This window comes from Copadichromis virginalis, linkage group LG9 (genome assembly GCF_057382275.1).
Source record: "Copadichromis virginalis isolate Kocher_CV1m ecotype Utaka linkage group LG9, C_Virginalis_male_GT1.1, whole genome shotgun sequence".
In the NCBI taxonomy this organism is placed as follows: Eukaryota; Metazoa; Chordata; class Actinopteri; order Cichliformes; family Cichlidae; genus Copadichromis; species Copadichromis virginalis.
Window position 1 is genome coordinate 33,219,140 of NC_140626.1, and position 15,603 is coordinate 33,234,742.

Here is a 15,603-nt window from a genome sequence, read left to right on the forward strand (position 1 = left end):
GTCGTTTAATCAACTGCCACTATTTAAAACTTAGCTTAAAGACATAATTGAATAAAAATCACAAAGAATAACATGATATCAATGTTATGTAAGCGCGTGCGGCCCTCTATGCTCGAAGCCTTTTCCCTCAATAAATCAGTCAGACATTCGCGCTGACTGTAGCTTTTAACCCTCATTAACTTGAGCACAACTCTACAATGAGCAACAAGTTGCAATATGTATAAAAATGATCATGGTTACACCTGCAAAGAAAGATTATATCATTATCCTAACACCTGTAAATAGAAGATTAATCAGAGGTTATAACAATCACAGGAACACAGATGTTAGTATAAGGTCAAAAAGCTTCAATAAATGATCATCGATGCAATGCTTGTTGCATGATTCTCATACAATAATAATGCTGATATTAAAATAACAGTAAAACACCCCCTTTTATCCCGTTTCACTTGGTACATAAACGTTTATAATTGTCTCTTTTAAATGTTATTTCCCCCTGTTCTCCCCTTACTGAGCACAGCAGGGGGATCTTAGTTTTGAATCAGCCATGAATCCAGCTCACCTGATTCATCAGTGAGCTCCACCGTCACTGGCGTCTGACAGGGTGGCGCTGCATACTCTTCCTTTAATGTCACTATTTTCAACCTGTTAATTAGAGTGCTTAAACCTGAAGTCGACTACGTCCACAACAAGTCAATACAGCTGTAAATGTGGCCAATTATCAATCTATTACCAATCAATATCAACAGATAGCTTTTATTTTATGAATGCTTTCAGTCAACCACTCACCCAGAGGATCTCCAATCCCAGGAAATTCCTTCTCCTCATTTAATGAGTCTGTCCTCCTTCCATGCCCTGATAACTGGTCCATCCAGAGCCATATGATCTCAAATATACATAAAACAAGCCAAACCACACCTTGGTCACACCAACCCTTTTCCGCCCCGAAGATGTCCAATGCCATCCTAGTATGGACTGAAAGTGGCTTTAACGCTGACTGTCCTGACAATCCATTTTATAACATTCCCTGGTCAGATCTGCCAATCTCCGCCCCAGGGTTTTAACCATTTTGCAATTTTCATTAGTTTCTATGTTTTTTCTAGTTTTGCCTCCAGATTTTCAATTTTTTACCAGTTGCAATCAGTTCTACCAATTCTTTGCTAGTTTAGTCTAGTTTTTATTTTCTGAAAATCCTTAGTTTCAGTTTAGTTTTGATTAGCGCCAGTTATAGTTTTAGTTTTGTTTTGCAAAAATTAAGTGTCACCAAATCCCAGCTCCATTATATCAATCATGCTCTTCTGCTTATCCTTGGGTATTAAGATTATTAACTCTTGCTGCACCAGGTGTTCCTAATTTTGGTTCAAGTGAATTGATAGACCTTTTGAAGGCGATTGTTTCACACATTTATTTAGATGTCCCAGTCCTGTTGTCTCGGGATGCATCACGCTGCCTTATCTGGGGTTAGCAGTTTTCTGGGGATGCGGGTTGAGTGGGGGAGCTCTTCAAGGAGGGGGAGTGTGCTCCCCCTGATGAGCTCTTCAAGATAAGCTAGGTTAGCCTTCTTGTGTGAGCTTTTCAAGTGCACTTTAAGGTTTGTGGGATTTTTAGTTTTATAAATGTCCCTCATAACCCCCTGATGACCCAGTAATTCATTTTTGCGCACTGCAGTACACATTTAGTTTCTGCTTATAGCTCTCATCCTCTACTTGCCACTCCTCTAAGTCCTGATGTTTCTTAGAGAGGACAACAGTACCTTTAACCTTATATCACATGCGTGGGGGTGTGGCCTTGCCAATTGTTTTTTTTCCCACCTTTTCAAAATGGCTGGCGTGCCCACCAGCACATTTTATGAAAGAAAGAAAGGTAAGCATGATATTTACATTTAAAATGTTTTGTTAAACTCAGATTTTTATTTTATTCAAAAATAAACATCTAGTAAATAATTTGAGGAGTCTTTAAGAATTAGGCTTATTGAGTTTCACAGAGAACATGACTAATTTATTAGTGTGTACTCTAGTGCACGTCGGGACTTTGTACTTATATTTATTTCACTTTTTCCTAGTAGACAATTCTTTAACGAAGGCAGAGAGAATTCTTAACAGGATAATTGAGCGAGATTCAAACATAGATTTTTCAGAAGATGAGAGTCATGTGAGCCAGATAGGAGAGGGTGAGAACCCAGGAGGAGCCACACAAAGATTATCAAGATGCAGTGGCAGATGTAATAGAGAAAGTCAAGGTCAAGGTAACTTTATTTATACCCAAAGGCAAGGTAAATTTGCTTTACAAAAAAATGACAGCAGGGCCCCCTGAAAACTGTCGTCCTATCTGGTCCAAAACCAACCTGTAGGAGAATCTGGAATTTTGATTTTGAGTTAAAAATAAAATATGGGTAAAATGCAGAAATGTTTTCCACTAAAGAAAAAAAAAATAAGAGTCACAATTATAGCTGAATCCATGACACCTAATTGTTTCTACAAGATCACGTCGTTGCTAAAAGTCATCAGTGATCTCAATGTGCAAACAGAACTCACAGTATCTGGAGTTCAAGCTCCTCTTGGCTGAGAAACCAGGGACAAACATGTGAACAAGACCTGAATAATACCAGTAATGAAAAGTTCTCTCCGAAAATCAAGAAAAGGAAGCCCCAATCAGATGAGAGTGTAGCAAAATATGGTTCACTCCACTTGCCTGAAATGGTTAACGGTCCAAGGCATTTCAGTTGTAGAATGGTTGGGTGAAACAGTAAAACATATGTGAGATGTGGGAAGTGCCAAATGTTCCTTTGTGTCTCCAAATAAAAATAAAAAATCACAGTACTTCCTCAGATATCATAAATGAATTGACTTTTGTGAAATAGAAAGCCCTGTGCAATCACTTGTTCCTGAACCAATGGCTTACAGCTAGTGAAGTGTCAGTGACTTCTAAGTTGGTCCCTGATCTACATTTTTATGATATTGTTATATAAATAAGTTTTAATATCCTGCTTACAAAAATTTCCGTGGAGCATTTAATTATCTTAAATAGCTCTTGAATGTTGTTAGTTTCACATTCGTGATCAATGAACTCCCCTTGTGCACTGTAGTGCACCTGTTGTAAAATTTAAATAAAATTAGTTAAAAACAATTTTGTTTTTGTAATGTATTTATTTTACCGTCCCAACACTTGATTTATCTTAAAAAGAAAAAGAAAAAAGGAAACTACTCTTCCTTTTTTCTTTTTTCTTCCTCCCTGGGTCTCAAGAGGACATTGTGTCTCTTTCCACTACCAGATTCTTGCTATATCTAAAAAACAGTCATATTCAAAGTGATCCTAAATTGGACTCTGGCGCTTTCTCCCGACTTTCCTGACATGATTCTGCGCGTGGACGGAGCAGCAACACAGATGACTCAACTTACGTACTGCCTTGACTTGACTATTGCAGGGCACGCACACATCAATGAAACTAAACACATTTTGCTATAAATCCAGTTGATTTTAGTTAGTTTTGTGAACCTTCATTACCGTTTTAATCAGTTTTCCTTCTTTGTTTTGATTTTATTTCCGTTAACGCAAATGTTTTTCCACTTCTAGTTTTCGTTATTTCATTTGTTGTCTTTAATAATAATAACCTTGCTCCGCACACTGGAATAAACATAACCAACATGATCAACATTACACTGCGTATCAATTCACCATCTTATCGATTCAAGTGCTCCATCCTTATGTGGTTTGTGACATTATGTTTATCTAAACCTCCACTTTGTCTCTAAATGTTTAAAGAATTTTTTCAAGTTCAGGGTCAAATTTTGAGAATTTGACCATAAGTGAAAGTTATGGCATTATCACCCCCTTTGGGGCTTACCTTTCCCAGTTTTGATGATATTCCTCTATTCTTTGCAAGTACCCCTTTTCGGTGGCGAGAAACTGTTGGTGTGGTCAAGCGGGTGCTGTAAAAACAAAAGCTCAAGACAGAACAGTCACCAGTCATGTACTTCATATTGATCCTCTGAGTGTAATGGTACATTTTAATTTAAACTTCTCAAAACTAAACACAATATTTTACTTATCTTACTCTTGTTCTTGTGCAGCACCACCCCTGTCGGTTCTATCTTACTTTTAAATTGCTGACTATTTCAAGAAAGCACCCAAAAGGCGGGGACCAGTGTTTATCATTACATATCTCTATTTTGCGTGTGACAAGTCTATCATTCCCCTGTTATTCATAGACCTCGGTAGAGGGTTTTTTTTGTTTTTTTTTTTTACCTCTATAAAAGTTAATTGACTCTTTACAGTGACCCACTATGGTTAATAATAACATGTTCAGTCATGAGTGAAATCAAACCTTTTCTTCACTTTAGCATTTAACATTCCCAACCATATAATATGATACATTAATCGAAACACAGCTACTAAAACACAATTTTCTTAATGCAAACATCAGTAACTCAAAATTAGCAACCAAAGGGTTAAGTCTGCAGTTCACACTCCTGTGAAGCTACAGCCTCCCCCTGAAAACTGTCATTCTTCTGTTATTACAAAACAAACCAAAGCAAGACAAAACATCCACCCTTCTTTTAGAGGCTGGGTGAATTGTTTGTGAACATCTACTAATCCTAAAGTCGGTACCGTTTTTCTCTCAGTACCAAGTCAGTTAAAACTTTTAGTCGTCAGTCCATCACAGTCCAGTCACATGCATACATCCACACACATTCATACCAGATATTGCTGATAATGGAGTCTGACACGCAACCTATTCAAGCCTCCATCACCAGCAAGATGACGTCATCATTTTAAAGGAAACAGTTCCTTGTTTGTTTGGGGTTTTTTTGGACTGGATTGACTCGCTGCAATCCTTTTAGGCTCAGGACTTCTCATTCGATCAGTGTCCCATATAAGTGAATTTCTCCCAAGCCCATTATAATCATCGAGAAAAACACTTTGCGACTGTTTTCAGTAAGAACATTTCATAGCGCTTTAAAGTTCAATCTCTCAGGCCTGGATTAAGGAGCCGATTTGTTAAATCAGGAACTCACAAAATACCAAAATATCACCACCGGTGGATCATACCTCTCAGATGTTCTTATCTCAGTGCACTGTAACGAAAGCAAAAACAAACGTAACCAATAAAACACTCATATAATAACAAATACTGGGGCCCATTGCAAACATGTCCAAGCATAAAACCATCCTTCTCTCTCTTAGAGAAGGAAAACAATCCAAACCTCAATGATAGAATCAACCTAGTGTCAAACAAAACCCAAAGATCAACCAAATATTGTGTAGGCATACAGTTACCGAAACTCCTTTTTTTGCACCGACAAAAACATGTCGGATTTACTTGATTCAATAGTGGACAGTGGTTACCAGAGGTGTGGACTCGAGTCACATGACTTGGACTCGAGTCATTAATTTTATGACTTTAGACTTGACTTGAAAAAATGTTCTAAGACTTGTGACTTGACTTGGACTTTTACACCAATGACTTGGGACTTGAATTGGACTTGAACCGGTTTACTTGAAAAGACTTGATATTTTACCCCAAATATAAAATTTAACATGCATATTATATAGAGATTGAAAATGTGACGTCATTCACGGGTAGAACCGCAAAGGATTCTGGGAACTCGTGGCAAGAGGTACTAGCGCACACAGACTTTCAATTGAAATCAGTTATACAGCGATAAAAAGAAACACAAAAATGGCAAGAAGCTGTTGTATTATTAACTGCAACAGCGGGTCGCATGACAGCCACGGGAAGCCGACGGGTAAAGAGATCGGTTGTTATCGGATTACGTCGTTGAAGAGAAATTGTTCGAGCCATGTTTCCGAAGTAACAAAGACGCGACGGATGGCCTGGATTGCAGCCATTCAAAGACCAAATATAACGTCCCAGAACACTCCAGCTCACAGGTTAGTCTGCTCCAAGCATTTACACGAAGGTCAGTGTTTTTTAGTAGTTAATACGTCATTTTTCATAAAATAATTGGTGATATAGGTTACAAGCAAGTCTGGCGCTGAACAGAAATGGTCGCGCTATGCTCCTTTGTTTATTGTGCATAAATAGTGAATTGTCCTGACACAATATTGCGTTTCGCTTCTGTTATTATGGTACATTGACAAAAACATATACTTTTATTCACAGGATAAAACAGGTTTTTTGTATCACTAATTGTCCAGTACGATTACAGCATACAATATTATTGTCACTGCTACATTTCTGTGATGCTACCAGAAATTATTTCCACTACTAATTAATTATCGTTGAGCTCAAAGGTCCTATTAATAAACGGTTAACGAATGTGTATTTATGACGACGATTTGTGAGACTGGTAAACTTATGATACGTACGATGGTCTTTACTTTCTACACGGTGCGTTTCAAGGTCCTGCACCCATCCGTCGGTAAACTGTACCTGGGCTTGTTGCAGTGACCTGAAGTTACTAAACTTCATGAGTGTATGCACTCACTCCAAGAACCGTATAATTATAAATATGCATATAAATATGCTACGATGAGATAGCTGACTTCATCTAACTAGCAAATGTTGTCCAGGCTACGTTGGTGATGCAGTTTTTTTTTATGTGTATGATATTTTTGTCATGCGATTTTAAAGCCGGTCCTACAAGCGCATCCAAGAATAACATGCAGCTTATCTCAGAACTGTCGGTGAAAATTATTCTTGGAGCTAGGTTTAATTGAGCTGCATTTTAAAGAGGTGCAATTTCACAATTTGTGTATATTTTCTAAGTTCACTATTTTGTCATGTGTTGAGAAAAACACAGATTTTAAAATTACATGGTCTAATATTTACATTTAGCATATAACTGCAACATGCTTTTTTTCGTTTTTTTGAATGACTCGAAAGGACTTGAAATTCAAAGTTTCAGACTTGTGACTTGACTCGGACTTTTACACCAGTGACTTGAGACTCGACTCTGACTTGCCTGACATTACTTGAGACTTGACTTGAGACTTGAGGATAAAGACTTGAGACTTACTTGAGACTTGCAAAACAATGACTTGGTCCCACCTCTGGTGGTTACACACAAACGCTTTGCTTTGGCAGAAATTTAAACAACTGGGTTAAATCAACACAACCTTTTCATATTTTCTCCGGAATAAAACTCACACCGTTCATTCATCATTTTCACTCTCTACCACTGCTCCTTGTTAGGCTGTGTTAAGCACAGTGAACAATTCAGTGGAGGCCTTGAGCCATAAACAGACATCACGCACACGCATTGTTTTCATTACCAAACTGCAATAGACCCTGTCCCCTAAATCAACACAAATGCCCTCTGTGTGGCATGAAATGCATTTAACCAATAAACAATCAATGGCGTCTTGTTGTTGTAACCGACTCCGTATTTAGATGTTTGTGTGCAGCATTTGTTAGTAAAGCATTCTTCATTGCATCAGCGTGTGTGTGTGTATCACTCTTCATTCTGAGTCTGTGCATGTAGATGTGTGTGTTTGTGTGGGTGTTTGTGTTCATCACTTTCCTGTTGTGGTGTTCTGGGTAAACCACGGCCTGAAGCGTGCCCTTGGATCCTGCCCTCCTCCATTTCAGTATGTTTACATCCATCGGTTCTGCTGCTCAAAGTTCTGTCCATACTGGTTCTGGCCCCAGTTGGGGCAGTCCTTTTCTCCAGTGTCCTGCATCTTCTCCTTGTTCCGCTCCTCCTTAACTTGACCCTTTTTCTTCTGTAGCTCCTTCAGGGTTTTGATACGCAGCTCAATCGTCTGGATGTCCGTGCCAAGCTCCAGTCTACGCTGCTGCTCCAGCTCTTCCTCTGTTTCTCCCAGCCAAGTCAAGATTTTTGTTCATGTCAGAGGTCCTGAGCCTGCCAGAGCTCCCAGTGCCCAATCACTCTTTAAGTCTGGGACTCTGAGCTGCTGGGATCTGCTAGTCGCCCATCAGTCACAGATATCCCATATATGAGGAGTCCGTTTCTGTGCTTGCAGAAGTGCGGCTGCTGTCCGTTTGTTGCAGGTGGAAACGGCTGACATCCAGAGGGTGTATATGAGAGTCTGCAGCAGCAACCTCCCCAGTGGAAGACCTCAGTGTTTGTTCTGTTAGTTTAACAAAGGCCTCGGGGCTCTCTCTTGTTAGATTATAATATTATTTTATGCCATGTTATACCCCTAACTAAAGATTGTGAATTATTATGTAGTTTTAGTTTGCATTATTCTCCTGAATTAGAAGAAGCTGATAACTATTGCATTCGTTAAACTGATTTGCATTACATTAGACTGCTGATTTATTGTGGATGAATGATATTGTTTTATGATGTTATAAGAAATACTGTTTGCAGAAAGTCATCGCCTTATTTGTCTGATTAGAAGAGAACAGAATATACTGGAGTTTTCTGCCCCAACTCAGCAGGAGCAGATAAACGGGGAGCCAAGGTTGTAGCTTAGGCACCGTGTGAGAGAAAGCATGTGAATGTTTAGGCTTTTATGATAAGGTGGGAGAACCAGAGGCTATAAGAGTTTGAGCAATGCTCCACCATTTTGAGATCTGAGGCTGTCTGCATACAGTGTCCATCTCCCACGCGTGTGATCATTAAAATCATCGTTTGACTTAACCCGGCCGGACCAGTGTTGTTATTGTGGTTTTTTCTCTTGTCTCAAGCATGCAATGTCTTTGAATGGCTGCAATCCAGTCGCCTCTTTGTTACTTCGGAAACATGGCTCGAACAATTTCTCTTCAACGACGTAATCCGATAACAACCGATCTCTTTACCCGTCGGCTTCCCGTGGCTGTCATGCGACCGGCTATTGCAGTTAATAATACAACAGCTTCTTGCCATTTTTTGTGTTTCTTTTTATCGCTGTATAACTGATTTAAATTGAAAGCCTGCGTGCGCTAGTACCTCTTGCCACGAGTTCCCAGAATTCTTTGCAGTTTTACCCCTGAGTGACGTCACATTTTCAATCTCTATTGCCCAGTAGAATTAAAGCATACAATATTATTGTCACTGCTACATTTCTGTGATGCGTACCAGAAATTATTTCCACTACTAATTAATTACCATTGAGCTCAAAGGTCCTATTAATATTGGTTAACGAATGTGTATTTATGCTGTCTTTTTCTTTTCTTTTTTTTCACTTAAATGACCTCGGACAAGAAAGCCTATTTTTTCTGTTGTTCAATACTGAAGGAATTTAAACTTTATATGCAGAACATTGTAGAATATTTTTAAGGTTATCTGCTATAAAAAGCCAGACCAGGAAAATCTCCTTCATGTTTTTCTGTTTTTTATTCTCAGTTACTTTCACACAAAGGCATCTGCTGTGATGTTCACAATTCTGATGAAGTCAGTACTGATAAATGATCAGAATTATAATATTTCTGACTGTCTGCGGCTAAGTTGAATCGAATCGGGACTTTGAAAATGGATTATAGAAATCAGTGATGATACCCAGCCCTAGTGAGCAGCCTAGGCACGACAGAAGTGGATGTAGCTGTAATAGGAAAAGAACTATTGCTAACTTTTCTGTTAAGGCCTGATCCTTCTGAAATTCATAGCCAGTGCTCTGACACGGTGTCATCAATCTTTGAATGCTGAAAAAGCACAGTGTATCCAGAAAAACACATTGTATTATATAAATTATTATAAAATTTGTGTGCGCCTAACTTTTGTGCCGGTACGCCTAACTTTTTAAAGTTCTAGACTAACTTCTAGACTAGACTAACTTTTTGCCATGAGCGTACCGGTACGCCTAACTTTTTAAAGTTAGGCGTACCGGTACGCCCATGGCAAAAAGTTAGTCTAGAGCCCTGTACCGTCATTAAGAAGCGGCAAAACGAATGTGTCTACGCGAGCTAATTTGCGATGTGCACCGCTGGCCCGGCCATTAATTTTTTTAATACACCTTCTCAGATAATTTCACTGCGTGTCGTGCCCAGGGCTGTACTGGGACAAAAATCGCTCTGGGCATTTTGACTACAGACCGGCCCACCAGGTATTAAAGCCATAAAGCCTTTGAATGAAAACAAACACTGTTGTGACAGTGATGTACAGTCTTGTTGGTATATGTATGATTTCTATACATTTTACATCAGATAAAAACTTTGGTTGTAAGCTTCAGATAATTATTTAATAACAGCCAGACATTTTAAATGAGAATAAGAAAGTATTTTTATGTGCCCCACTGTCCCTGTCAATGCCCTACCTGGTCCCCTGGCAAAGTCCCCTGCACAGTTACCAGCTGTTAGCTACTTAGAAAAGGATCCTGGTGTTATTTGTCTCTCAGAAACAGTTCATAACTTCAACTCATTCATGTCACCTAAAAGGTAAACCTGTTTCTCCATCACCTGTTCAGCTCTGATGATTCAGTAAGGACATCTCCTGGTTTCATCTTCATGTTTCCCTCTCACCACATATCCAAACCGACATCATGACCAGCAGCTTTACAGCTGTGGCTCCAGCAAACTTCAGCTGATGCTAGAAAGTAATATTGAATAAATTCGAACACCAGCTGATCAAGCTTAAACGTGCTGCTGTTGTTTTGCGCGACATCCGCTGGTTTCTTCTTTCTGGCGCAAAGTGGGCGATAAACAAACAAGAGAGACGATCAGCTGATCATTGATCAGTTTCATGATTGAAGTAGAAACGGGAGAGGGAGGGGGGAGAATGAGAGAAGAAGAGGCAGCTGTGCAGCGTAACGACAGAATAAATCCAGCTTTGTGTCTTCATCATTGTAGCTAAAGTCCGGGACAAACTGTGTTCCTTTCCAGCTCAAAATGATACCCATAATATTTTCTCTGAATACGTGACGATTCCATTTTTATGGGACAGTCGGCAACTCTACTAACTAACTAACCTTATGAACAAAATAAAGTTATGGTTTATTATGGTTATGCCATCAGTTAACCCTTCGTGTATCAGCTGTGACACGCATGCCCGGGGTTGCCGACCCTGTTCATAGGTATTGTTGTCACTGAGTGTAGTAATGTTTATTTGCTCTGCTTCTTCTTGTCAGGGATAAAATACATATCTATACTTTTTGTGTCCCAGCTGAGTATCAGGAGGAGAAGAGTCTGGTGGAGCAGCAGAGGAAAAGTTTCAGCCATTTGGACTCAGCTCAGCCACTACAGAGGAAACAATGACTTCAACACAGGAGGTGAGAAAAATATCACAGTTACACTGTTATTGAAACTGTGTGCACAGCTGGTTGTTAACAGCAGCTTTATATTTTCCATCCTGGGCTCCTCCACACATGCAGAATGTACGTCACAAACAAAAAACACAAAAGTTACAAGAAAATACAAAGATGATATTTTATCAGCACACATTGCAAGAACAATATCATCAGTTGAACTCTTGAATTTTTCATGAAGTAAAAGATTTTCTCCAGTGATCAATATTTCTTAAGTTATGTCATTTTCATTCCAACTCCCATTGTAACAGTCTAAGGAGCTTGGAAAGAAAAGCGTCTTGTCTTCTTTAAGTTGCTTGAAGACGTTTCGCCTTCATCCAAGAAGCTTCTTCAGTTCTAGGGTCAACTGGTGGAGAGTCCCAGATTTAAGCCCTGTGGGAGTAACCCACCGAGAGGGGCAATGGACCCCCTGATGATCCTCTGCCTAATCACATGAGCCAAGGTGTGAAAACGGGTGTGGGTCACAATCAGCCAGGGTTTCGGGTGAGTTCATTGTGAAACCTGGCCCCACCCTATCATGTGATTTCCTGAGGTCAGATGGCCCAGGATAACTAGCCCGGGTTCAAGGCTCACTAGAGCCCGTGAGAACACCGGACTCCCGGCAAATCGTTTTCAAACCCACCGCCGTCTTTCGCTACTCAGGTTAAACATGATATATAAGTCACTTAGATAACTTAAAAATATTATTGTTTGGCTTTTTTTAGTATTTTATTTGTTCCTGAGTAAATCGGTTTGGCTGAGATTAAAGTTATAGTTTTTACACAGCTGAATAAACGTCAAGCAGACAGCTGATTATCAGAAGTGTGAGGTGCTCGAGAATTTACTCTGTTGTCCTGTTACATTTTAGATAGCAAGGAGCAGACGGCTGAGTTTATTAAACTTCACCAAAAAAATCTGCAAATTTCAATCAAATTTAAAAAGCTATCATCCTGTCTTTAAGGTATGTGCTAACTAAAAATAAACACTTAAAGCTGTAAGCTAATGATAGTTATATAAGAGCAGCTGCATGCTGGTGCAATAAGCTGTACGTTTTATGTCCAATGGATGCATGATCTGATTAGTCGACTATCAAAATAATCGTTTGTGGCAGCCCTACAGCACAGCCATGTTTTTGTCTGTAGAAACCCTTGTTGCATTTGAAATATACAGTGGGGCAAATAAGTATTTAGTCAGCCACCGATTGTGCAAGTTCCCCCACCTAAAATGATGACAGAGGTCAGTAATTTGCACCAGAGGTACACTTCAACTGTGAGAGACAGAATGTGAAAAAAAAAATCCATGAATTCACATGGTAGGATTTGTAAAGAATTTATTGGTAAATCAGGGTGGAAAATAAGTATTTGGTCAATAACAAAAATACAACTCAATACTTTGTAACATAACCTTTGTTGGCAATAACAGAGGTCAAACGTTTACTATAGGTCTTTACCAGGTTTGCACACACAGTAGCTGGTATTTTGGCCCATTCCTCCATGCAGATCTTCTCGAGAGCAGTGATGTTTTGGGGCTGTCGCCGAGCAACACGGACTTTCAACTCCCGCCACAGATTTTCTATGGGGTTGAGGTCTGGAGACTGGCTAGGCCACTCCAGGACTTTCAAATGCTTCTTACGGAGCCACTCCTTTGTTGCCCGGGCGGTGTGTTTTGGATCATTGTCATGTTGGAAGACCCAGCCTCGTTTCATCTTCAAAGTTCTCACTGATGGAAGGAGGTTTTGGCTCAAAATCTCACGATACATGGCCCCATTCATTCTGTCCTTAACACGGATCAGTCGTCCGGTCCCCTTGGCAGAAAAACAGCCCCATAGCATGATGTTTCCACCCCCATGCTTCACAGTAGGTATGGTGTTCTTGGGATGCAACTCAGTATTCTTCTTCCTCCAAACACGACGAGTTGAGTTTATACCAAAAAGTTCTACTTTGGTTTCATCTGACCACATGACATTCTCCCAATCCTCTGCTGTATCATCCATGTGCTCTCTGGCAAACTTCAGACGGGCCTGGACATGCACTGGCTTCAGAAGCGGAACACGTCTGGCACTGCGGGATTTGATTCCCTGCCGTTGTAGTGTGTTACTGATGGTGACCTTTGTTACTTTGGTCCCAGCTCTCTGCAGGTCATTCACCAGGTCCCCCCGTGTGGTTCTGGGATCTTTGCTCACCGTTCTCATAATCATTTTGACCCCACGGGATGAGATCTTGCGTGGAGCCCCAGATCGAGGGAGATTATCAGTGGTCTTGTATGTCTTCCATTTTCTGATGATTGCTCCCACAGTTGATTTTTTTAACACCAAGCTGCTTGCCTATTGTAGATTCACTCTTTCCAGTCTGGTGCAGGTCTACAATACTTTTCCTGGTGTCCTTCGAAAGCTCTTTGGTCTTGGCCATGGCGGAGTTTGGAGTCTGACTGTTTGAGGCTGTGGACAGGTGTCTTTTATACAGATGATGAGTTCAAACAGGTGCCATTCATACAGGTAACGAGTGGGGGACAGAAAAGCTTCTTACAGAAGACGTTACAGGTCTGTGAGAGCCAGAGATTTTCCTTGTTTGAGGTGACCAAATACTTATTTTCCACCCTGATTTACGAATAAATTCTTTACAAATCCTACCATGTGGATTCATGGATTTTTTTTTCACATTCTGTCTCTCACAGTTGAAGTGTACCTCTGGTGCAAATTACTGACCTCTGTCATCATTTTAGGTGGGGGAACTTGCACAATCGGTGGCTGACTAAATACTTTTTTGCCCCACTGTATGGTGGTAAGGCAGATGTCTAACAGTGTGCAAATCTCATTGTAGCACATCATTGTAATGTGATACTATCGTCAGAAGGTGGTGGCAACACACCTACAACGTGTTTGTTGACTCTTTGATTCCACTAATGGAGTTTCAGTTTGTTCCACGACTGCATTTCACTCACTGACTCTGTTTGTATCTCTGTCACTGCAGGACCAACATGGAGCGAGAAGTCAGCGCTCTCAGGAGGCCGACAAACCTCACAGAAGAAAGAGAGAGAAAACATACACCTGTGACGAGTGTGGGAAGGGTTTTACCAAGGCTGGGAGCTTAAAAACACACCAACTCTTCCACAGTGGAGTTAAAGCATACAGCTGTGAGTTGTGTGGAAAGTCTTTTACCCAGACTGGAGACTTAAAAAGACACCAACTCATCCACAGTGGAGTTAAAGCGTACAGCTGTGAGTTGTGTGGAAAGTCTTTTACCCAGACTGGAAGCTTAAAAACACATCAACTCAGACACACTGGAGTTAAAGCGCACAGCTGTGATCAGTGTGGGAAGGATTTTGCCCATCCTAGAGGCTTAAAAATACACAAACTCTTCCACAGTGGAGTTAAAGCATACAGCTGTGAGTTGTGTGGAAAGTCTTTTACCCAGACTGGAGACTTAAAAAGACACCAACTCAGACACACTGGAGTTAAAGCGCACAGCTGTGATCAGTGTGGGAAGGATTTTGCCCATCCTAGAGGCTTAAAAATACACAAACTCATCCACAGTGGATTTAAACCATACAGCTGTGACTTGTGTGGAAAGTGTTTTACCTATAGTCAGTCCTTAAAATTACACCAAGTCACCCACAGTGGACTTAAAGCGTACAGCTGTGATCAGTGTGGTAAAGCTTTTGTGACATACAACGAATTAAAGCAGCACATGTTTACCCACACTGAAGAGAGACCTTATAAATGTGACCTGTGTGAAATGGCTTTTAAAGATCCACGTTCCCTGAAAGTACACCAACAGATCCACACCAGAAAGAGACTCTACAAGTGCAGTTACTGTGAGGTATGTATTTATATTTTTTACAATTTCAGTTACTGCAAGTATTATGTGAATGAAATTTTATTTCAAAGCTAAATGAGACATGAAAATGTCATGTACAGAATAGGGTGTGTATTGGTAAGAATCTGGCGATACAATATCTATCATAATACAGGGGAGATGATACGATATATTGTGATACTAAATACCAGACGATATTTGTGTTTAGGACTGAATTTAATTAGGAAAACTCACAGTAAACAGTCCAAACTGTTAAATGCTTGACATGAAACATCTAAAACAAAAACACTCTAAGTTCAAAATGAATGGAGAAATTAACATCTGCCTTATGAGAAGTCAAATAAACAAACAAAAACTACTTTACTGAAATATCAACTATTTCTTTAACATGAAAAAAGGTAAACAATGTAACATGTTGTTACTTACTAAGTACTATGATTGTAAAATACTTATCCAAAAACTGCTCTATGGAGCATCAAAACAAAGCACTTTTTATGTGACCTTAACATAAACAAATATAAATCAAAAATGAAACTGCTTGAAGAATCCATCCAAGTAAACATTAACAAACAATGTAAAGTGCTATTACAACTAAGTGTTAATAAAATAAAGTACAGCTCTGCAGTGTCCATCAATGGAACACTTTTAGTACAACCTGAAA

The 15,603-nt window shown here is 39.8% G+C and overlaps 1 protein-coding gene across 1 annotated transcript in view; it reads left to right on the forward strand.

Moving 5' to 3' along the window:
* Window positions 1–1,820: 1,820 nt before the first annotated feature.
* Window positions 1,821–15,603, forward strand: part of LOC146702332 (uncharacterized) — a 35,650-nt gene continuing 21,867 nt past the window's right edge. Inside the window, exons 1-2 of the mRNA XM_085468921.1 lie at window positions 1,821–1,863; window positions 14,041–14,945. Coding sequence (XP_085325047.1) covers window positions 1,821–1,863; window positions 14,041–14,945 — 948 coding nt within the window. The remainder of the gene's footprint in view (window positions 1,864–14,040; window positions 14,946–15,603) is intronic.